General features: G+C 33.0%; 1 protein-coding gene and 1 non-coding gene across 24 annotated transcripts in view; one reads left to right on the top strand and one right to left on the bottom strand.

Moving 5' to 3' along the window:
* Positions 1 to 177: 177 nt before the first annotated feature.
* The window catches only part of ADGRL2 (adhesion G protein-coupled receptor L2), a 262,905-nt gene continuing 238,452 nt past the window's right edge, over positions 178 to 24,630 (bottom strand). For 6 of the 23 annotated variants that reach the window (XM_033114127.1, XM_033114125.1, XM_033114126.1 and 3 more), the window contains exons 17-23: positions 23,255 to 23,321; positions 15,120 to 15,211; positions 13,136 to 13,304; positions 10,291 to 10,419; positions 9,636 to 9,732; positions 7,770 to 7,898; positions 3,642 to 4,396 (exon numbers count right to left, since the gene is read on the bottom strand). In XM_033114127.1, the coding sequence (XP_032970018.1) occupies positions 3,642 to 4,396; positions 7,770 to 7,898; positions 9,636 to 9,732; positions 10,291 to 10,419; positions 13,136 to 13,304; positions 15,120 to 15,211; positions 23,255 to 23,321 (1,438 nt within the window). Of the gene's footprint in view, positions 4,397 to 5,105; positions 5,159 to 7,465; positions 7,548 to 7,769; positions 7,899 to 9,635; positions 9,733 to 10,290; positions 10,420 to 13,135; positions 13,305 to 14,262; positions 14,308 to 15,119; positions 15,212 to 23,254; positions 23,322 to 24,630 lie in introns of all 23 variants that reach the window. The other 17 variants (XM_033114137.1, XM_033114138.1, XM_033114140.1 and 14 more) reach the window with 13 other exon arrangements.
* TRNAF-AAA (transfer RNA phenylalanine (anticodon AAA)) lies at positions 11,224 to 11,302 on the top strand. The gene is given in 2 exon segments: positions 11,224 to 11,261; positions 11,267 to 11,302. It is a non-coding gene; the product is annotated as a tRNA-Phe (tRNA).

Here is a 24,630-nt window from a genome sequence, read left to right as displayed (position 1 = left end):
TACCCCGTGAAGCAATTCTCATCTATATTGAACATACCAGTAACTTTTCATACTCATGTTTGAGATTTAATGCAACAATTTCATGGAAAGAGAAGTATCTGGAACACAGGTAGTTTTATTTGTAAAACACTGCAGGAATTACCGTTTTTAAAGAAAATTTCAATGTCAATAAAATATGAAGAGCTGTTTTTATTACAAAAGTTCAACTTGTATGCATTCTTTCAAGTTTTTCTACTTAGAAGGTTATAACCGCAATAAAAATTTTACTGAGTTAAAATTTTTTACAAAACACTATTCCATGAGAGCATCATAAAGGTCAGTTTGAAGCCTGAGGTTTAAAGTTGAATTGATGGAAAAGTACATTTTCTCCTTTTTCACTTAAATACATAAACAGGCATCCTGAAAACACCTCTATAACAAGTGCACATGAATTTCTTTTGAAATTTGGCAATGACTTTGTGCATGATACTTTTTTTTTCATTTTGGGGAGAGGATAGTGATAGTGATTTTCTGTCAAATAATTGTCCCTTTTTTTTTAAAACCAGTTGCTATACTGGTTAAAATATTATATGTAAGTACCCTCAAATAAATGTAAATGAGTTGGAGTTGACAACATATTTAAGTCACTTATACATTGTATGGATTCTCTTCTACATAAATGAATTTAAAAGCCTGTAAGATGAATACTATACACATGTGTAAACTATAATTTCCTTTTGTAAATAGAACATACACAAGCCTACATTTTAACATAAACTAAAAGAGGTCAATCAGGACTAACCTGTATCAAATTACATCTAAATCAAATGGAAGCAAGAATTCCTTATTATTAATAGACCAGTAGAGTAACTATCCCTGGGAAGAGGTACAATAATGTGACTTTATAAAAGTTCACAGTTGTGACCTTCACAAAAAGAAACAATTAAGGATGTGGAAATTGTGTATCCAGGTGAAGTCTGGGCAGACCCAAAGAAACTACTGGGCTAGTAAGTAGAGTAATGCATCAGTCAAGTAGATTACTAATTTCCAACCTAAGAAATTAACTCGTGCTAGGAGGAAGCCTGGATGGAATTTAAGTCAACATTTATAAATTTTTTAAAAGAAGTTAGTTTTAAAGACGATTCTTCTTTTGGTGGCAAAGATGAATGACAGCTTCCAAATTGTATTCTTTAATATAAAGACTCATAACAAATTACTTTCTAAAGAGAACATTAACCATTTAGATACTATGTACTTATTCACATCATACCAGTTTTAAGAACTACCTCAAGAGAAATAGCACTAATTGAATAATCAATGCTGCCTTTTTTTTTTTTTTTTTTTTTTTTTTGTAATTCATTACTGACCCTACTTAGCTTGGATACTGGGATGTGCGTATCACGCAACAGTGTAGTTTCAGGTCTTCATAGGAAAAAAGTATAACAAAATCAAAAATAAGTGCTTGATTATATAATGCCCCTTCTAGTAAATACAATTTTTGTAAATCCCTAAAGGATTTTAGCTAAAGGAATCTGAATACCCTTCTCAGAATACAAAATCTGTTTGAATGTTAATATAATTTCTCATAGTCAATCTCCAACTTGTTAGGTATTAACTACATGTGAATACACTACACTCCTCCATTGTTATCCTACTATTAAATATTGATATTCTATTACAGTGTCTACCTTACTATATCCACATTTAGATACATAAATATATAGTTGAAAATTTTTTCTCATTACTCTTTTTAAATTCAATAGGCATGACTAAATGGGTCCACATAAAATAAAGTGATTTCTAACTTGGTGGAAGCACTTGAGAGAACCACTAAGCTTTAGAAGAATTTGGTATAAACGCTTATGATGTAGACAGGAAAATTCTATTTGTTGAGATTCAATTATATGATTTTTGAACCTTTCCATGATAACAAATATTGTCATTCGCAGCTGCCTATAGGGATACTTATAATCCTCAAACCGTGAAAGTATGTTTTAGAAATTTCTTCTCACTACTGCTGAAATTTTTTTTTTTTTTTTTTTATGATGTTCAATTTGACTGTATAATTTCCAACCCTCCTTTCTTCATTTTTATTTTTTAAGTTCTGGTGCAATCCAACAAACAAAATACTTTCAGTATATCTCCCTGTTGAAATTGATCTGCCAGATTTTGAGCCCAAGTAATGGGTAAGAAGAATATAAATTTATTATATTCTTTTCAACATACAGAACCATCAGAGAACTTTACTGTATTCTTTCACATATCCATGGATTATATTAGGAAGGGAACTAAATATACCCAAGGTGTGTGTGAGGAAAGCAGGGGGAGCGTTGGAAAGGACCAGCGTGTTAAAGCCAATTATGTATCATACATAAAAGTGCGCGTTAACTACTTGAAAAAATTCACATTTATTTACTGTCAAACCGTGTTAAACTTTACACTGGATATTAGTGATGGGCTCATTATTAACAGGTTTACACAAAGGGATGAAAAGAAAAGCAGAATTTTGCTGAAACAATTTACATTTCATTAGAACTTTATCATAAAATAAATTAATTACTAAATATAGGCAGAAGGAATATGGAAGAGTAATATTTATGTTTTATTGTTTAAAAAATAGGCACCTTTTGTTCACTAGAAAGTTTGTGAGAAGTGCCCAGTGTCCTCTTTGCCGTCTGTTCAAGAATAAACAGAGGGGTGACACACAATCTTTTCTAGATTTCACCACATTTGTGCAAGGCATGGCATAACTGGCTTCAAAGAGTTTTCTCCCCATAAAACACACTCTTTTGGCAATAAGAAATTTAAATGTAAGAATAAAACTAACTTGTCAAAGCAGAACACTGTATACAGTGGAAAATAAGTGAAAATGGGTAGAACTTACCATGACAAAGTGTAAGAAAAAACATTTCATAACATATGTGCAACCAAGAGCTTTTCACAATATTTTCTTCAAATTCTTTAAAATTATTTTAATGACAATTATATTTCAGTTGGACACAAATGTATTTATTTTACCCTAGCAATAGAACAAAATATAATTTCTTTAGCCATTTTTCATGAGAATAGTTCATTGTACAGTTGAGGAAACATATGAAATAAGGCCTGTGGCTTGATTGCTAGTGGTTAAACATGTTTTCAATCTTTGCCTTAATGTAAAAGATTTGCAGTGAACTGCAAACTGATGCAGAATATCTCTCCTGCTTTTCCAAGTCTTGTCAGGAACAGTAAGGTACAGTAAATTTGTCCCACAGGATTTTAAAGCCTACGCCTTGTATATAATACAATGCAGGCCTACAAAAATGGTGCAGCCATATTTACAAATTTAGTTCGCAAACTGCTGCAGTAAAATGGCTGGAAAGTTTTGTTTTGCTTTTTTCACAATTTCTCTAAACAGCAGCAGAATCTTAAAATATCTGGTTGGCATCTCTTTTCTTTGTAACAAATAATTCATTTTAGTATACTCTGTGTATATACAAAGTTTCTGTATGCTTTATAAAAATTCACAGAACTGCAAGGTTCAGTCATCGTGTTTACACTGGAGGAACCACAGGACAACAGGGCCGGCTCTTCAGGCAGAGTTTGAGGGGGCTGCATCGGGCCACTGGAGTCTTTACTTAGCAATACTTGCATGGGGCCCCTGGAATTCCTTAGCTGCACTATTAAAGACTTGTCACCAGCTGCATTTGTCCTTCTCTAACGTCTCCTTCCGGAATGCACCCTTCCTTGTTAATAGGGATTATGTAACCATCACTATTGCCCCTGCTGATCTGGTAGCACATCTGAAGCTGATGGCCAGCTCCCAGATTCGGCATGCTCTTATAGTAAATGTCCTCGTTCTCACTCCTCCTGGAGGGAGACAGGTCTTCTTCCATGTCGGGGCTGCTCTCCTGATACGGAGAGTCTCTCAGGTTGGGCATGCTTGTGTACAGAGAGTCTCTGTTGGGGGACTGGAGGTGGTCCTCAGCCTCAGCTGTCAGCTGGGAGACATAGCTGTCAGTCCCCTCGGGCTTCCCCTTCTTCTGGGGTTGGTACAGAAGGGAGTGAGTCCGCTGAGGAATGAGCGGCGCCTCCAGTTCCTTGTGGTGGAGCTCCAGCCCTGGGTTGTCACCGTGCATTAAGGAGGAGGCGTCCGCCACGATCGCGTCGTCCTCGCTGCTGCTACCTCCAATCACAGGTTTGACGGGTAGTGTGAGCTCCAGGGTGTGTGTCTTGCTGCTGCCCCGGAGGTTGTTGTGCACTAATTCTGAAATGATCATTTTCTCAAAAGCAGTGTCATTCAGACTTAGTCCACAGTCCACCACCTGCACGCTGTCGTTATAGTCCCCTTTGCGCAGGGAGTAGCTGTTGTTGAAGTTACCATTTAGCGGTAGAGTATCCATGGCACTTGTATCCCTGGCATTGTTCAGTGAATGTCCTGAAACAGAAAAGGGGCAGTTTCCGTCATTGCCTCTGTTCCTTCCTAACGCGTCTTTATGTCTTTTGTACAAAACTTTTTAATGTCGTTCAGGACAAAGTTGTATTTGAAAGCTCACACTGGAAAAGTGCCAGGCTTTCCCGCATTCCCAACCGTAAACAGTGCAACCCCTCAGATAATAGGAAAAAGAGTGAAAGAATAATACTGTATTCCAGGCAGGGAAGATGGCATACAGAATGGTACTTTATCAATTTCGGGGGCAGGGGGAGGAGGGATGGTAGTTCATTTATTTGGGGTCAAATCTCTGACACTCTTACAAAAAAAACACTTCACTCCATGCCCTTGCATAGTTAATGCAAAGCAATTCATTATTGACATTTATATTTTAAAGTACGAGACTATGGTTTATAAAAATAAAATTAACAGAATTTGTCCTAAACAACACTAAAATAAAAAGGAATAAGTCACATACAACAACCGAAGGCAAATGTACAACATAAACCCACATAACTGGCAAGCAACTTTTTAAACAACATACTAACATTTCCTTTTTCTGGAGATGAAGTTAAAAAAAAAAAAAAGAATGGAAAAAAAATGGACAGAGACAAAGAATTCAGGTTAAACAAAGACAGCCACCTCTCACACTGACTGGACCGGGGCCCACAAGCACCATCCAACAACACGATAGACAGCAGGTGGAATGACTCACTTTGGACAACTCACATCATGTCTGTCTGCTCAGGCTATCTGGCCTAAGAGTAGCTGATATATAAAAGAAAGTAAAATGATTTATTGTAACATGATGAAGAATTTCTAAGCTTCTCAGCAACTTAGAGCAAGGGTTCAACAAATTAGATGCAAGCAATAACAGCCTTTTACTTTTTCATTGAATATTTCTTATTATTTTGATGATTACTGTTTTTTGTTTGTTTATTTGTTTGTTTGGTACTAATCCTCTCTCTAAAGGCAATGGCCCCAGGCTCCTAATGGTCAGAGTGTTTGCCTGCAGTCTGCATCAGTCACAGTGACAGCACCGAATGAACCAGCAGTCTACTGCACGAGACTGGCCCACAGACACCATGGGCATGGAGGTTAAACGCAGAAATGTTAAAGATTTCTTAAGTATGGGTCACAGAAATTAAACCAAGAATAAATATTAACTATGGAATGGGAAAAGGGTGTCAGCCTTAGCTAATATATTTGTATTTCTAAAGGAATGAAAGACTGGGTACGTCTGCTGAAGATATGAAAAGAGGTTTAGGAGGAAAAAAAATATGGTGACATGCTCTCTTTGAATCAGAGTTGTATTTTCTACAGACACATAAACATGTAAACTAAGACATCACAGTGCTTTTCAGGCAAATGAAAAAAAAATAGAGAAAATTAAATGGTCTGCATCATGGAAAGTTAGGTTATTCATTCTCAAAATCCTAAAGAAAAAAAAAATCACTTGTCTACAGATAGGTCTGGAAAAAAACAGAATGAAATGATGTTACTGAAATGAAACTGACCACTGTGAGGCTGCTGCATTGTATGCAAGGCTTGGAGGAGTTTAGGAAAAAAAATTTAATTCTTGGAAAAAATAGGAAATTTCCCTTTTTAGTGCTCACTCCACTCTTAAAGCTGCAGATTATCCTAGAAAACTAATTCCATGACCAATAAATATCTGGTAATTGTTTGATAAATGATCATTAGCAGAAAATGAGAAAATGGCGGGGCGGATTATATTTGTCGGTGACTGGTGGTATTTTAAAAACTCTGATTCAACTTCTACATTTGAAAAACTGACAATTAAATTTATATCATGCTCTACATATAACAAAATGAAGTTATGACAGTTATTTGTAAGGCTTTCTTTAGCTTGGTTGATACAATTCGCTAGTTTTTTTAAAATTCATATGTGTACCACAATCTTTATTTATAAGTTCCACCACTAGAAAACATTTGGTGTTTTATGTTATAGGTGACGCATGGATCACTTGCTAACATTTGTTTCCTCTGTAGAGGCTCGATCTTGTCAATTTTTTTCTTTTTATTGTTTCTGAATAAATATAAAAATATATACTGGGTAATCCAAAAGGTGTTTTCTATGATATACTGCAGATTTAAGCACATCTTTGACTGGTTTTGAAGAGGCAACTTTTTCTGCCCAAGTGCACGTAATTCAGTTGAAGACTTTCCACAAGCCTGTAGCAAGATTACTGTAGGAATGCAGAAATGATAAGTCAATTAGTAAGCATTCTGGATGACAGAACCTCAGGCTTTAAAAAGCAAATTATTTCAGCATTGTGTGTACTTAAGTATGGACAGCATTTGCTACAGACCTCTATTATTGACAAAATGCAGTACAGGCAGATGTACTGCTTGAATTTGGTTAACATTTTAGTTGCAAATTGTGAACCACTTGCCCGCTGAGTGTACTTCATGACTGCTAGTTATGTTTTTAATTGTGCCGGTTAAAAATCATGCTGAAAAAATTTACATTTGATAGGCAAAGTTAAGTTTTACTCCCATACTTGTCTCTCTGTAGGTTGCTAGAGGAAAGCATAAGGAAAGTAAGAAAAACAAGAGAATGAAAAGCTGCAGTTACGTTAAAAATAATTTTAAGGAAAAAAAACAGAAACAAAGTTCTGTTGTAAATTTAGTGGCAAATATCAGTCACAAATAAAGATTATATACTAGCAGTAATTATGCGATAAATTTTACCAAAATCTTGAAAATTCTTTTTTTAAATTTATATGCTTTTAAAAATTAAGCTATTAGAAAACATAGTAATACAGAATGGGTTAGTGATGATCTCTCCCCCTCCCCCAACTAAAAAAAAAAAGAAACTATAGTTATAAACTGACTAATATTAACTTTACTTTCAAAGTTTTGTTTTTTTAAAAAAAGAAATAAAAAACTATCGTAAAGCTGCACTATACTATAGTTTGGTTACATTGATAATACTGGATGTAGTTTTCTATACCTAGGCATCCAAATTATCTTTATTAGCTAATTCATTCCAAAAGCAAATTCTGTCGGCAAGCTTTAGAGTCAACTGAACAGTATATTACATAGATAGGATACCTCTAAATGATATAAATCTTGAAGATGGGCTCTCGGACCATGTGATGTCAGTCCTGTAATAATATATTAAGATTTATGCCACCTGTGTCAAAAACATGGATAATTATTGGTAAATACTATCATGACTGAATACTATAATATAGTGCAGTTTTAGAAGCCTGGCATGGTCAATACCATTTTTTTTACTGAGAAATTAAAAGATGTGATAAATATATGGCAACTAGAGTATTCTAGAAAAAGAGCAAAGATCAGAGCTCTGTTTAGCAATAAAGAAAGGTAGTTTTATTCTTAAGTAAAAGCACACCTGGTGAGTTAAATACAGGAGCAGAAGGGGCATTACATACAACTGTTTCAGCGAGCAATGTGTTATAGGGGTTGTTAGTGCCGTGGGGTCGAAGAAGAGGGTTTGTTAGTAGGTAATTGCCAGTCATTCCTAAAGCCAAAAAAAAAAAAAGAAAGAAAGAAAGAAAAAAAAAGAAAGAAAAGAAAAAATACATCAGTTTTCTTATTTTAGTGTTACAGTTGCAGTAAAGTACTTTTTGTATTCATCAAGGGTAGTAGACAAGTTGGCAACAGAAAATCTGCTGAAATTTTCTAACTGTATTTGAACTACTGATTTGAAGGAGAAAGGGGAGAGGGAAGTTAAATTTCAGTAATTCACAGGTGCTTCCTAAGTCCCCCAAGTAAACACCTGCTGAGGATGACATTTACTAATTTATACAAAATCACTGTTAAACAAAAATGGCAATTAAATGCACAGAGATCAACATTATGTTTCAAGATGTTACTGCTTAATATTAAAAACCTAACCACTGAGGCCCAGAAGAGGGAATCTCAAACTTTCAGAATTTACAGGTGTGGGATTATCCCTCATGGAAACATCTGTGTTAATACCAACTTTGATACAAGCAAGAGGAAAAACAACTTCAAACAGATAAAAAGTATGACACATTGCACAAAGCTTCTCTTAGTAAATGCAAGAGCACACATGCTGAGGGGGCGGGGGGGAAGAGACTGGGTATAATGAATTATTAGACCATTCACAAATTTTATATAACAAGAATTTTCATTTGTAATCTTATTTGCCAGGTTTCAAAAATGAATCACTGAATAATTCATTTCCTTTTTGATAGTCATCTTAACAAAACTAGGTAAAACATCAGAGCAATGGAATAAACATACATTTCATTCATCCTAACTGACAAACTACAAACCTTTCAATACTTATCAAACATATATTTTGCATAGTTAATGTAATCTGACTAAAAATATTTTAAAATTCAACTTGGTTTTGATTCCATACATACTCCTCTTTTCATTTTAAACCAAACTCTCATCAGAATAATATCAACAATGAAAACTGTCCTCAATATTTCACTGTGATACAATACGTTATATTACCAACCAGTACATCAAAACGGAAATTACCTGATAAATTACCTTTCCAAGGATATATACAATAACATGATTTTTTTCATACCAAACTGAAATTTGCTAAGCTTGCATTCAGGAACATGTGTGTGGACATGCACTTGGGTCCTAATCTTGGTAAAATATTTTATTTGCCAGCTTATTTTAAATAAGAATTATACTGGTTATATGACAAATTTTATGGGGTCACAGTAGACCCATGAAAAACACTAATTCAAAGAGAAAAAATTACTTTGTAAATTCTCATGCATTTTAATTGTTTATGAAGATTTACTATAAATATTATCACACTTTTTACTTTTTGAAAGAAATGTAAAATAAAAAAATTTTGCAAATAAGAACTTTCACTACAAAATTGGCACTATTTAAAGTGAATAGTAGTAAATCTAATTGTATTAATGTTTTAAGAAGAAAACGTGCATAAATGTCTCAGTTTGAAGGATAAATTTGTACTCACTAGGAAAATATTTTAATCTGTGGCAATTATATTTTCAGTAATTACTTTTTCTACCCTTACTCTGTTAATGTGGAGTTCAAAATTATAGTTTTTGCATTACATTACTGAATAAAAATAATTTATATGTACTTTAATATAGGATAAAAGTTGACTCAACAGCTTTTAGGAGCTTGTGATATAAACCCATTTGAGAGAAAAGGTCCCCATTTTCTCTAAAGTTATTGTAAATTGGCAAAAGGTACAAAATTTATATTGTAAACTCAAATTTTCCTAGAAACTGACCTTGATTAAGTGTTGAAGTGCTATTGATGTCACCTGAGATAAAAGAAGATTCAGATTGTTTTCTCACAGTGTCATTCCACATCCTTCTTATACGACTCTATCAACATAAAATAGCAAGACATATGTTATGTTAGTTTCCCCAAGCTTACCTTATTAAAGACACACAAAGATTTACCCTAACAATCTGTGTAGGATTTATCTGTTAGCCTTTTAAGAGAAAATGTGTGTTGATTCTGGTCTAAAACTAAGGAAGGCTATCCTGTTCTGTTGCTACTCTACGAAGGGGTATTTAATCTTCTACTCTTAAAAATTTTTCTTTTATTGCTTTTATTTTTAACGTGGAGAATGACTGATTATTCAACAAATGTTTACTGAGTGCCCACGACGAGCATTGTGCTGCTGTATGAGCTTAAGGTAGCCAAAGATTACAAAGTATACTTAAAGAAGTTTACCTCTCAAAAAAGGATGTTCACACCTAAAGAAACACCTTGAAGCAACACTTAGGAAGAAATTAAAAACAAAAACACTAAAAAAGCCAGTATTTGCTACCTAGATGATTATAATGAGGAGACAATTAGTGCATCTGAACAGAACCTGTCTCAGTAGGCTTTCCGTAAAGAAGGTTAATTAAAGATGCTGTCACATTCTTTGTTACCTGTGTGCCAGAGGAATACCGAGCACTGGTTCTGGTGGTTGATGCCTTCACGGAACTGTGGGGGCTCTCAGTAGGGAGGCCGCCGCAGCAGTAAGAGTGTCTGAAGCACTTGCCGTATTCTTTTCGTACCTGCATTGAATAACCAGGAAACAGAGCGATTAATATAAACATACTCGCTTCTCTGTCTCTCTAATTGAATGAGCAGTGGAGACCATCAGGAAGAGTTAAGTTCCACTACCATTCGTCCGTGAAGAAAATAAACTGAACTTACAAAATCAAGTTCCATTGAAAATGATGAAATAGTAATCAGAAAAATTATCTCTGTCCACTAGACTGGCTAGGAAAATCTTTAAAATCTGATGTTATGTGGTAATGCTTTATACCTTGTTATTAGGTAAATGTTATTAATTAATACAATAGTAATCTTTTAAAAGCCTTGTTTTATCTATATACTTGGCCCAATTTTACATTTCGTGCTAAGAAAATAGGACCAAAAATTTAGTATTTCCCTTGCTTAATTACATTTAACCAATCGTAAGTCAGTCATTTAAGTTTTATACGCTTCATGTCCTCTTAGGTAGGTCGACATATAAACTTTTTTTTACTGGATTGCATAGTTTGGCGGGTAACCTCTTTATAAAAATGACAAGACTACTTTGGCACAAGAATAAAGAAAAATAATACTTTGATAATATGCCATTAACTAGGATGGAATGTTTTCTTCATTTTCTGATGTGTCGAGCTTTAATATTTAGTATCGCCTATTCACTTCATTAGCACACAAGGGGACTATTTGTGCAATTTCCATTCACATTAATGAGTTACCCATGTAATTTCCCTTTTCCCCTGAAGCTTGGACATATGAATAGATAAAAAAGTGATTCGGCCTAAAAGAAAGTTTAAAGTAAACTTTAAAAAGTGGGGTCCAGGGGTGGCCTGTTAGCTCAGTTGGTTAGAGCATAGTGCTAAAACAGTAACACCAAGGTTGCCGGTTCGATCCCTGCATGGGCCACTGTGAGCGGCACCCTCATTAAAAAAAAAAAAAAAAAAAAGAGTGAAGTCTAAACATTCACTAAATAATAGAGCACCTGGAGAGGTGGAACAAAATTGGGAGGAATGGGGGAGAGTGCTGGATTCAATGCAGCTATACTGGCATATGAACATGTTTTGTTGTGGCTTAGAGCCAGACTGAAATTATAAGACAGACACGGAGACACTGCATAAGAAATTGTTTTTTTCTAGTAGGTCACCAAAAAACCCTCACAGTTCTGTGCTCAGTATCTGCCTGCAAAGACCATGACGTTGACACTTATTCCTTGCAAAATGAGAGAATTAAAATCACTAGATAATCTTTTAAATCTAAGTGCACTCGCATTTTCATCCTCTTAGCTTTATTTAATTACACCTATTAGAACAAATAACAATGAGTTGAACTTTCAAAGCATTTTCTTTGCCTAAATATGCTCACTCAAGTAGTAAGAACCATGATTTTAACAAATCATTTTATATCAGATTCTTAACAACTCATCCTGGCAGTACTCAAAAGGATATATCCAAGCCTAAGTAGAACATGTCCAGAGAAGTACAACACAATGCTTTTAAAGTGTAATTGGAATGAAAAAGCATAGCAAAATCTCTCTCTTCAATTAATACATATAACTCTACGAGGAAATAATGGCTAGCTCACCCTTTTTCTGCACAGTTTATGCTTTATCTCAAAATAACCTGGCAGAAATTTTGAATGCTATCATATGCATGTATACGAAATGCTCATTGATAAAGTAAAAAAGATATGAAAACCGAAGTAATTACTAAGGTTATACCTGTATAATGTTTAGAAAGTTAAAATTCAGTGTTATTAAATAACATGATACCTTACAAAGAATTTCTGCACATTTAATGGCTATTAACTGCTCTGAAATGCTGTATAACCAAGACAATGGCAATCGAAATTGTATTTTAGCCAAATAATACCCTCCGTTGTTGGTTTTGCCTAATGTCTATATTGCTGTGAATGTACATTATCTGTCAGTACTGCACATTCCACTGCCATTATCTCAAAATTATAGCTTATTCAAAACTGATAGAAGTAACAACACTATCATCTTGTCAGGAATGAAAACATAATAGTTTTCACTTTCACAATTCTATTTCTCTGTCCAATTTAAGTGACCAACTAGTAATAACAGAATAAAAAGACTACATTAGGTATGCAGACAGGGAAAGGATGATACCTAGTGAAAGGCATGAAAATTTTAAACTTAAGTGGTGCTAAGCTATTCTCTTAGACTGTGTCTTCCTGTAACAGGTTGAAGTTTTTCATCTTAAAACATTAATTTTTGAAATCATTTTTGCTTACTACACTAAGTATAAAATCAGGACAAAATAATAAAATATGAGATATTAAATTATTGGATTTTAGATCTATTAAAATTACTCAAAAAGCAACATTAATATTAATGTTTTGTATGTTTGGTGCTTTTAAATTAAAGGCATTTATCCTTATACTCAGTTTCTTTTGGACCACTGCATTCCCTTTATCGAGCAAAGAACAAGATTATTTAACCTTTTCTTTCTCTTGTATACACTTTACATAAAACATTTTTATAGACCTCCCTAGCAAAGAAATCTTAACATAAGTATCTAGTTTATAACATTCCCAAATTGAGATCCAAAACTGACTACTGACATACTTTATATGTGAAGCCTGAATTTCCAGATATGCATTAATTTATGATTAAAAATATGCTATTTAATAATGCCAACTGTAATTTAAAATCTCTATTATATCTATTACTTCCAATAAAAGAACAAGCAAGCAGAACTCTTAGGTGTTTTCACTTACTTTCTTTTGGAGAGCACAATGAAAGATGAAAATGAACACTCCCTGGAAAGCATTAAAGATGGTGAAGAGATATGCCATCACAATAGTCTCCTCATTAATAAAAAGCAACCCAAATGACCAGGTTAGGCCAAGAAGACATAGAAGAGCAAAAGCGCCAAGCACCCAAGACCTGAAAAAATAAAGTGAATTTTATTAACAGGTTCAATGAGAGAACAACACATAGCACACTTAAATATTAACATATCAGTAGTAGCAGTTGACTTTCTCTATGTTCACATTCAAATTCAACAGCATTTTGGCTTTAACCTTTCATTGATTAAAGAAAAAACAATAGCATTTAGTACTGCAGCCTCCAGAGAAAACAGCAACAGCAGGTATGACCTTTTCTTACTCCAGAATAAACAAGGTATCAAAACTATATTAAAATACAAGGTGTAAAACATCCCCATGACTTTATTGTCTTTTATGTGCATTTTGGTAAAAGAAATTAGGAGTACTTAGTTTACTCCTGTATTTTTATTCCTGTGGTGTACCCATGACACTGAATAATGTGACACATACAGAAAGGTTAAATGGCAGATAATCAGCACCTAAACTTCAGATTCTGATAAACTAATCTAGGTGAACCTAAGGTTTTATAACTGAAGCATGAAGAAGCCTAGCTGAAATGGGACAAAAACATGAGAACAACTTCAAAATAAAGTAATTTTGGAGCGATTTCATCATGAATAGCTTAAGGAAAAAAGAACTGCAGAAAATAGGACGGAATGAGAAGGATTTAAAGTCAGTGCATTCCATGTCTAACTAATGATCTTACTTGATAAATGGCTTATTATCTTCATAGCTAGAAAGCATTATAAGCAGAAAAGAGAAACAAAATTATTAGACAGAATTAAAATAGAAAGTAATAAGAAAGCATTTATATATTTTATAAATTAGTCAAAATTAAGGAAGTCAAAATGCAGAGGCAAGCAATTAAAAAATAAAGGCATATTATAGTTTAAAAATACTATAGCAAATTAGATATTCCAAAATAATTATAAAAATTAAGGGCAATTCATGATATTGACGGATTTGTAAAACTATAAATCATGCCATAAATTTGTTAATGTAGGGTTCTACCTTACCCAGGTAAGTCCGTATTATAGTAGCCATCACAAACACGGTAATTACTGGTGTAGATGAGAAGACAGAAAGAGGAAAAGGAAGAAAAGAGAGAGATGCTAAAGATTAGCTCTCTCTCTTACCATGCAACATGCAATGAAGCTGGCACTAACCTATCTAAAACATCTAATTTTTAAAAAATTACCCTTACTATAGATCTGCCATTTTTTACATTAAAAATATTTTTTCACAATCCCATAACCAACTTGAATACCTCATAAAATTTTAAATTACGAATCATATTTAAAAGATAACTCTGAAAATGCTTCCATAAGATGACTTAATGACTCAACAGCTATCACTTTTTTTTGTTAATTAGATAGCATTTTTCCATTGATAGGATATTACAGGTTTTGTTCAACACTGAAATAAAGTTAACATTTATCATGAAAACAACAAATAATCTCCAAGTTAATGATAGTAATAGACTGTATTCTCTTAGGAAAGCAAGATTAGAAGCAGAAACTGCTCAGGACGCTTAAATTAAAAGTCATTTAACAAAACAAACTTAATATAATCATATCAGCCATGCAAACAGGAACATCATTTTGAACTGCATTTTAAATTCAAATGAAATTGCTACAGTGGTATGAAATTTTCACAATGGCCACTGAAACAATTTCTTGGCTCTAGATCAAGACAGAAATTATCTCATTTTTGACCAATGTCTGTGACATGGTCACAGCGATTCTCAACCTTGATCAGTAAAACTTCATTCTGAATAATTTCTACAGTTGATAGAAGGTATTCATGTATTCCCTGTGGAGAATATCTTTCACTTAGTTTGTCACACACTAAAATTAAAATACAAAATACTTACTTAATGTTTTCCAACCTGCTAGAATCTGGTTTCAAAGTGTTAGAGTGCTTCACCATTTTGCACAATGTGATCACCAGGAAGATAATATTTAGCTGTTGTAACAAATAAAGAAAGAATTAGACCACTACAACCAAAGAAAAAAAAGTTTTTGCATATTTATTTAATGAGTTAATGCAGTTTTAAATATCAACAACATGAGTAGATAGTAGACAATGATTCAATTTTAATTTACATATGCAATGATCAAGTTAAGTCTAAATAAAAAATACTCTGGCTATGTACAATCGATTTTTTAATAGATCATTTGACATGAAATTGCAACCTCATTAAATCAGTATCCTGTGGTGATGATTAAATAAATTAGATACCTAAATTAGTTTCTTAAGCTAGAGGTACTCCAGGGCCTAAAAACCATCTAATGGAAACATTGAAGTAAATTCCTTAGAAAGGGTATTTATAAATTCCTTAGTAAGGGTAGCTTATAATGGGAGGATTGTTGGACTTAGTTGAGTGTCTAGCTTTTGATTTTGGCTGATTAAATGAGGAGAACATTTGCACAATCTATTTGGAAGTGTGAGGATCAAATTAAATAAAATATATGAAAAATGTTAGCTACCGTGTTTCCCCGAAAATAAGACCTAGTCGGATCATCAGCTCTAATGCGTCTTTTGGAGCAAAATTTAATATAAGACTGGGTCTTACATTATATTATGCTACGCTATGTTATGCTATGCTATGTTATACTATAATATACTATATTATATTATACCCAGTCTTATATTAATTTTTGCTCCAAAAGACGCGTTAGAGCTGATGGTTTGGCTAGGTCTTATTTTCAGGGAAACACCGTATATAAAGAAAAATAAACTTAAATATACATAAATTTATTATTGAACTACTAAAAGCCATCATTACTTTTTTCCTAGTCTCTATATTGTATGGAAGTAGGTAAATTCTGAAGAAAGGCCATTTTAAGTCCATCTGAACATTCAGCTGTGTAAAACTTCCAGGTGCATACAAAAGCAAACTGGGGAAGATGGAACCTGACATGGAAGGAACTTTTGGAAAATGAACATGAGTGAACTTAGAAGAAAGGAGTTGTGTTTTGACTGAGGAGAGGTAAAAGTTTGCTATTTGCATTTGCTTCTATGTACACCTGGCAGAATGCTGGACAGAGGGAAGGCAGTTGGTTCCATTTTTATGCTGCAAAAATAGAACTAAACTAGATTGGTCCTTGATTTTTTGACATTTTCTTTACTTCAGAATATTACTTTAAAAAAGGCAGAACAAAATTATTTTGTGAAGCTTTACATGATTTAAAGACAGCTGAATCCCAAATGCTATATTTAAAAAAGGACCCACTGGATGTAGGATAAGAGCTATTTCTTAGTGGTAGATAACAGACATAACTTTGTTATAGTAACATGATCACTTTTACTAAGTCGCAATACAATCTGATAAAATAACATATTTTATTCTTCCCTCACTTCTGATTTTGTAATTAGGAAAAATGACATAGATAAATAAAATTTCTAAGTCCTTTCTAATGAGTTTATGAACACAGTGAAGGCTTTAATCTAAGCTGTTTATCAGTCATTTTGTCCTCTGTGCCTTTTCATTTCTCTTAGATGTAGAATTTCTTCTTAAAGGATAAAATGAGGTTAAATGGGCATAATTTGCAAGTGTTGGCAGATGGTGTTCTATGTTAATTACTAGAGGACAAAAGAAGCTCTTTGTTTAAAATGGTACTTAAAATTCATTTCTTAAAATACTTGTATAGAGAAGTAAATATATTTGTAGAAACATTTTTCTAGTTTTCTAAATATTATTCCAGTTGATCACAATATAAATAAATGCTTACCCTTTCAGGGATATTACAATGTGATACATCTTACTCAACAAATATTTACTGACTTTGATGCTTCACACAAGAATGTTCTTATTGTACTTTGGGGAAGTAAGACACAATTTCTTCCTTTGAGAAATCAGAGAGATCCTTCTGGCAGTACAGTAAATATCTGATTTGGTTTTAAAAAAATATGATACAGTATATCTAATTTTTTTAAGTCAAAAGCAACAGTATTTTTATATTTTATTTTATGCAACAGTAAGACTTAACTGGCAAATTTAAGGAATGGCTAAAATCAAGAACTCTAAATATCCTAAAAACAAACCAACCAAAACCCATATAAACAGAGAAAATGGCTACAACTTTTAGGTTAAAAAGGCTGTTCTACAGATTCAGAGTTAAAATCCTTTAAAACTCTCAACACTTCTCTCTGAATATCCTAATGAAACTATTTGTTTATTTATTTCCACCCCAAACTTCTGGACCTAGGGTTGTCCCCAACCCATCCTTTTCTTAAACAATTTCCTGAAGCTTACAGGGCCACAATTTGGTGTTCATTATTTTCTAAGCATATGAATTATCCTCTAAGGAATAAAATAGTAGTAGTAGTAGTAGTAGTAGTAGTAGTAGTGTAGATTCCAGGAAGGAAAAAGAATTATTATGTATTACAATGTATAAACTACAAAAAAAATAAATAATGTGAATGTGAAAAAACGTGGATGTATAAAATATTATGCTACGAAAAGAAAATGACTAGAAAATGTGAAATCTTAGGGGGGAAAATCCATCCAACCATACTTTTCAATGAAGAAAATTATGTAAAAACAGTTATTTAAGAATTAACGCATTTGCCAATAAAAATGAAATGTACTACATAAAAATAGAATTAAAGCTAAATATGATACAAAGACATCCCCTTTTCGATAAAAATGAGTTCTAATCAAGTTGAATGTGCCACAGATAACATATTTCATTTAATCCTCACAAAATAGACTGTTAGATGCATCTTCCCTTCCTTTCCTGTCAATTTAATAAGGTTTTTAACATCATACTTGTATATGTGTTTAGTTTTTTTCTTTTCCAGTTAGAAATAGATTCACAATACATAAGGTTCAGACAATTATAAGGAGGGGAACCCAACAACAACATATAATTTTATCTCTAGAGGCAGTAGCAGGCAGCATTTGATAGCCATTTTACAAATCTGCAATGTTAGTTATCTTGCCAAAGATTACTGCTTAGCTACTATAATACGAGTGCTGAGATTCAATGTACTGTGGTCTAGCTCCGCAAACCACAGACTTTTCAAATAAAATTAATCAATTTATTATGGGAGAAAAAATTAGGAGCCTCCTAACCAAACAAAGATATACTAGTTTTATATTTTAAAAAAGGTTCCACTTCTATAAAGAGTAATCCAATTTATAAGTCACTCAGATGATGAATGAGTTGAAGATAAATGATAAATGAATCAATGTGTAAAATACAGCCTGAAAGAAATCCTGAATAACATGAAGTGTGCTTGTCAAATGACCTCTACCTCATGGACTTGCCAATATAACTCGTTCTCCATTTCCTTTATAAAACACTACCATCCCATCATCTGCAAATGGCGAAAATGCCCACACACGTCTACTCCTACTAACCAAATTGTATGTTTTAACAGTTAGTTGTGTTTTCCCAAATCTATCTGTGTTATACTCACACAGGTTTGTAAATATCACGCAACCCATAAAAGCCAAGCACAAAATAAAAGGCTGTTGTTTCTAACATACTTAATAGTAAACACTTCTAATACACATTTTAAAAGCGAGTCTCTTTAATAAAACCAGCTAAAAATATTAGGAAAATGATCATAAAATATGCAGGATAGTTTAACTCAGAATTCATGAGTGTGAATTCTCCAATTTAAAGAAACTGAAAATAAAAATTATAGCCAACGAACTAATATTTAGGTCCCAAGAAAGTTATAGTTAAATCCAACACTAATTTGCCTTTGAAATATGACTGGAAGACAGGCAAATAGTAAGGCAATGGTATCTTTACAAGACAAACTATCATCATTTCAAGTTAAAGTAATTATAAAAAAAGGCATGCCAGAAATATAGTGTAAATCATAATATAAGATGATAAGAAAATGCTAAGATACTTTTCCCTAACTCTACATTTAAAAACCAAACAAACAAAAACCTCACTAATACGATTTACTAGTTTTATTGGAGAAATAAAAAAAATACTTATATCATTTAGCTATGGAACATTTTAATATGTTACCACCAACATATATGACAGTGAAATATCTTGTGGAATTAAATAGAACATATACTGAAGTGTAAACAAAACTTTTAAAATGTGAGTTTAGACTTTTCTTATTTTTCCAATGCTTTAAAAATGTAAATGCTAATTTTTATTTTCAGAGGAAAAATATTATTGCTTTGATCTTTTTTAGGAGATAATATACTTGGATAAGAAACATGATTTTCTAGAATAAATACTTCAACAGATATTTCCTCCCCTCTCTTCTACTCCTTACTTGTTCTCTTAAAATATAACTGGAAATTAGAACAACAGATAGGGAAACAGAAACATCTTTGATAATAAAATCTATTGCTAAAAAGAGCCACATGAAGACTAAAAAGATTAATTTCAAATGAACCTTCTTGAAATTAACTGGCTGCAATTCTTTCTTCTTGGCATTTTTCCCATGACAGAAATGGTTCTTTCCTGCCATATACTTCTGTGCTTCTTTTTTTTTTTTGGGGGGGGGGGACGGGAAGGGTGTTAAAATAAGTGATTTCTTTTTCCTCACTTTTATTTCTTCCTGCCTTTGTTATGTATTTAAAAAAGAAAAGAAATCACAACCATCAAACATGGAATTTTCCCTATTTCTCACTGGAAGGCAGGCAAAAAGACAAGGGAGAAGAATGTCTCCACGGTCCAACTGCTGCCATTCCTCCCTTCAATTCCAATGCAGCCACCACCCCCACCTACCCCCCGCCTTCTTTGTTTTCTCTTTCCAACATAAATACTACTGAGTTTAAGCAAAGTATTCGGTGATAGGTTGAAAGGTGTTATGCATCAGTGAGAAAGGAAAAAGACGAAGTTACAGCTATGTACACAAAAATGTGCCCAAACCTGGTAAGTCAGTCATTCACAGAAGCCCCAGCAAGTACAGGTTAATGGGATTGTGTTACACGTTGTATGTCAGTTAACTCAACAGTTTAAATGCCCACACTGGTGATTAATTCCAAGATGAGGCAACTCATCCCGGAATTAATCAGATTTTAACTCTGCTCTATGTGTGCCTGCACGTGTGCGTAGGGAAATAGGTACACAGACGTCTCAACAGAATTCTATGTAAAAGAGTGACAGCAAATTCAGAAGGAAGAAACGTTCCTATTTAGCTAAAAAAAAAAAAAAAAAAAAAAAAAAAAAAAAAGTAAATCATCAAACGTGGGCTTCTTTCTCTACCAATGACAAATAATTTCATAAATTATTGTTTAAATAATCTTCCAGTATAATTTGCTGACAAAATTCATCACTACCTAATGATAGGGCAGAGCTAACCATCACCCATGTTCGTGACAAGAGAATACAAAAAAGTTTGAAAACAGAAAAAGGTGCCTCAGATTACAGGAATGCACTGCTTGTGTTAGTCATCAACCTGCTCAATTAAATCACATCCACCTGAGCTTTGCAGCTTAAAATTCAATCCACAGTTTGCAGTGCTGACATGGATATGATAAGACAGAAGAACAGAAACACCACTCTGAAGTAACCTCACTGAACCGCACATGTTCTGACCCTTTTTGTCCTCCCTGGAGCTTTTGCTACCTGGCAAATGCAACTCTAAAACTGCACTTGTATCTCCAGATCTTTGCTGTTAGCCAAGCAGAAACCTATTTCTCCCAGGGACCAACAGCCAGAGAGGTGTTCTCTGAAGAAGACTTCTAAATGAGTGTTTGAGCTGAACTCTTACTGAACTGAATTAATTATTAACGATGCAGATGGAGCTGTCCAAATGATAAGAATAGCTCCTGACGAGTCATGATCCAAGCTTTCATTAAACCATTTCAGGCATACTAATGGTTTCCCACTGCTCATTACTTACAAGTACTTTCCTCATAGATATAATCACTCTAGTGGCCTGTAGGCAAGGCGGTCAATAGAAATACGGAAGTAGGAAGTTTTATCTTCCATAGCATATTATTTTTCTTCACAGAACATTATTTAAAATGTACACTTATTTAATACTACTAAGTTAAACGGTTTCAATTCAGAAAAGTTGGAAATGCAAAACTTGTAAGAATGCTCCTTAAAAGTGCAGTACACTATGTAATTTATATCAAGATTTGTGTCTGAATTGACTTTAAAGTGTCCCATTATTACCAGTAAGACATATGTAGGTAAATATATTAACATTCAACAAACAGGTACTGTACAATCATATTGTATCTCAGTTTAGGTTATATATGCAAGACAATGTTTTATATACTCTCTATCACTCCGTGGCTCTCTGTGTTGGGACGATTAGAGGGCAAAGCAATTGCAAGAGAAGAATTACTCCCAGGGTCTGTACTGTGATTGCTACCTGCTGTTTTGTTTTGTTTTAAGTTGGGAACACTGTTCCCCAAAGTCCTTCACATCTCAACTTAAATGATTTGGTAGAGGATAATAAAGACACCATAAATGGGCAATATAATAAAATGTCCTTTATGTCTGTTCTTACTGAAGCTGAGTATGTGTGAACATTAGTTCCTTCCACCAAGTGAAATGTTCCTTAATACTCTTAAGTCAGTATTTGTCTTTAGAGATAGAAAATAAACAAAACTGCAGTCTAAAGAAGTAAACACATGATAATGGTATAGAACAACTATCCTTAAACATGGTCTTTACAATTTTCAAAATATCAACATGCTTGGCCAAAGGCTTAGGGGAAAAAAGATGCCTGTATCTTTAAGGATCACTTCTCTTCATGTCAGCTATTTGTCTTATAACTCAAGATAGACTCAGGCTGTGTTAACATAAGTAAACCAAGAACAAAAACTGGGACAATCATCTGGATTGAATAATTCTATTGAGAAATCAGCTTTCTAGGAACACTTGGGAATGTTTTACTGATTTGATTCAGACAGGCATGCATCTCAAATTTTCATTTTGCTTTGTATAAGTATGTAAAAAGTTAATTTTAATGACAAAAGCACATACGCTTCAAGTAGTTTTAAATTTCCTTGAACCACTAAAACTTTTCTCAATTTTATGAAACACTAGTTAATCACAGAAATATCCTAATAAGCTCATTGTGTCACTTTTTAAAGGAAAAAAAAACCTCTTAAATAATAATAGAAAGATATGGGCAGTATTTAAACTTATTTATGTTTCCTCTTCAATCTTAGGTCAATAACACCTATTTGAAACAACATAATGCTAAAACTGAGTGAAAGGTTTTAAATACTGAAATCCAAATATTTTAGCTACGTTTTTTTATTTCAACTATATTTCAAATATTTCACTAACAATATTTCATTAACAATAATGTAAGAAATTAAAAATACCTAATGTCCCTATACTTATATCAAATTTATTTAAAAATAAAAGTTCTTAAAAACCAGTATTTTTATTTGGTATTTTAAGTCTTAGAAAAAGAATTTTATTTCTAATGAGTTTAAAATTGATTTATTATTCATTTATTAATCTAAGCTTAAAATATTATTTTGTGCTCTGAAAAGAACTTAGGGTGTGGACATTTAAAAGTACTAAACTACTATATGGAAATTAAGACAAATATTGAGCTAATGTTCTTTCACTTCCATAAAACATTCATTTAATTTCATAAATGCTACACAGGCTTGGTACAGAACTAATATTACAGATTTTGGAGACCTAACTTGCTGAATTAAAACTCTTAGCAAAAAAAAAAAAAAAACTCCACTACTCAAAGACAAAATATGCTATATATCTCAGTTATTCCTTTCTAAGTATCAAACTAGTTTCAAATCATTCAATCTTAATATGACTTATATAGGAGTATATTTTTTAAGATTATGATATGACATTTTATCTAAATTAGAAATGAGAAAATCTACTTTTTAGAGGAGAGAGGATTTTTAGGAAAAGTACTAATTAGCAATAATACTAATTTAAAATAAGGAATTTTATCCCATAAGCTACACATGTTTATAATTTTTGAATGCATCAATAAATTAACAATAAAACAAATTACCCTTTTTCAATAACACTGCTGAAGCAGCAAGCTAAAAATGAAGGGAAAATAGAGTCTGCTTACCAGAATAATGAAGGTAACAGGTCCAATGAAACTCCATATAAAATAGTTATCAACATGAAGCCAGCAACTAGTGTGAAAAAAGAGCATGTACTGAGCAAGGAGCTTCAACGGATCCTCAACATCACAAGGAAGACAGAATTTTGAAAATCTAACAAAACTATCTGTACGTTGCCTTTGAACAGTCATTTATCATGGGCAAAAACAATTTTATTAATTCTGAGTTAGCTTTGACTTAAAGAGTAATAATTTATTTACTTCAACTTACTCGTTTTCATTTCAGGTTTTAAATTTGATAACAGTATAATTATGCTTATATGGGGAAAATAATAAACCCCAATATGCCCCAATCCCTAATTCTTAAGACCTCTGACTTTACTAAGAGAAACTTGAAATTCAATATTCCAAATTGTCTCATTATTGTAAATCTTCAATTTTCAAGTTCTTATCTTCAATTTTTGCCTTTCAGATCTATATGTGTGCTAAAGTGTTTAACCCTATGGAATATAACAGACAAAAACAAAGTTTACATGTTGTGTTTGTTGCAAAACTGTATAGCACAAATATAATACCTCAACTGGGAATGGATGAATACTAGAAAAAAAAAAATCAAAGCATAAACTCATACACTAGTAAAGGATGCATAAACGTATTAAGACAGATTTTACCTAGTGGTTCATTTTTCATATAACACTGAATCCCCACTGAGTTTCTTTTATTTGTCTTTCATCATTTGTACAGTCAAAAAGCTTTCTTTAGTCCAAAGAATCTTTATGTAACTAATTTTATCAAAGGGAAAAATGAACAGAATTGGAAGGCAAATTCATGCCTTTAGCAAACAAAATCCTTAGAAACATGGCTATGCCTACCTTCTGTCACTTTCCATAAACATCTATATTTTTATAAATTAAAGACAGTGACTTATTTTAATCCTTTCAAACTGCCTGATAAAATATTATCAAAGTAAAACATATGGGAAGGAATGTGCTACTGTCACAATTCAGAATGAGAGTTAGCTAGAGGGTGGGCTGCATAAAGAGAGCTAATGAAGCATTAGCTTAAAACTGAGTCGTTAAACCTGTCAGATGCTTTAAGTTCTGAAGAATTTTTACTTAATATCTTTCTAAGGCCAAAAAGTTATTTACTTTTTCAATTTGTTTCAGGTCAATCTTTTGTGTTAAAAAGAAAGTCCATAATTTAGAATCTGCCTCGCCAGAGTACAAATCCTCTGAACCTAGAAAATTACAAAAGACTTGATTGTAATTTGTGCACGGCATGCCCATTCTCTCACCAATAAAGCTTTCAGGGGCTATTTTAGTCTGTCAGGGAACCTCACTGACAGCTAACAGGCTTTAAAAAATTATTCACTTGAAAAACAC

This window comes from Rhinolophus ferrumequinum, chromosome 9 (genome assembly GCF_004115265.2).
Source record: "Rhinolophus ferrumequinum isolate MPI-CBG mRhiFer1 chromosome 9, mRhiFer1_v1.p, whole genome shotgun sequence".
Classification (NCBI taxonomy): Eukaryota; Metazoa; Chordata; class Mammalia; order Chiroptera; family Rhinolophidae; genus Rhinolophus; species Rhinolophus ferrumequinum.
The sequence above is the reverse complement of the archived record's forward strand: the minus strand, read 5'-3'. Positions and strand labels throughout refer to the sequence as shown.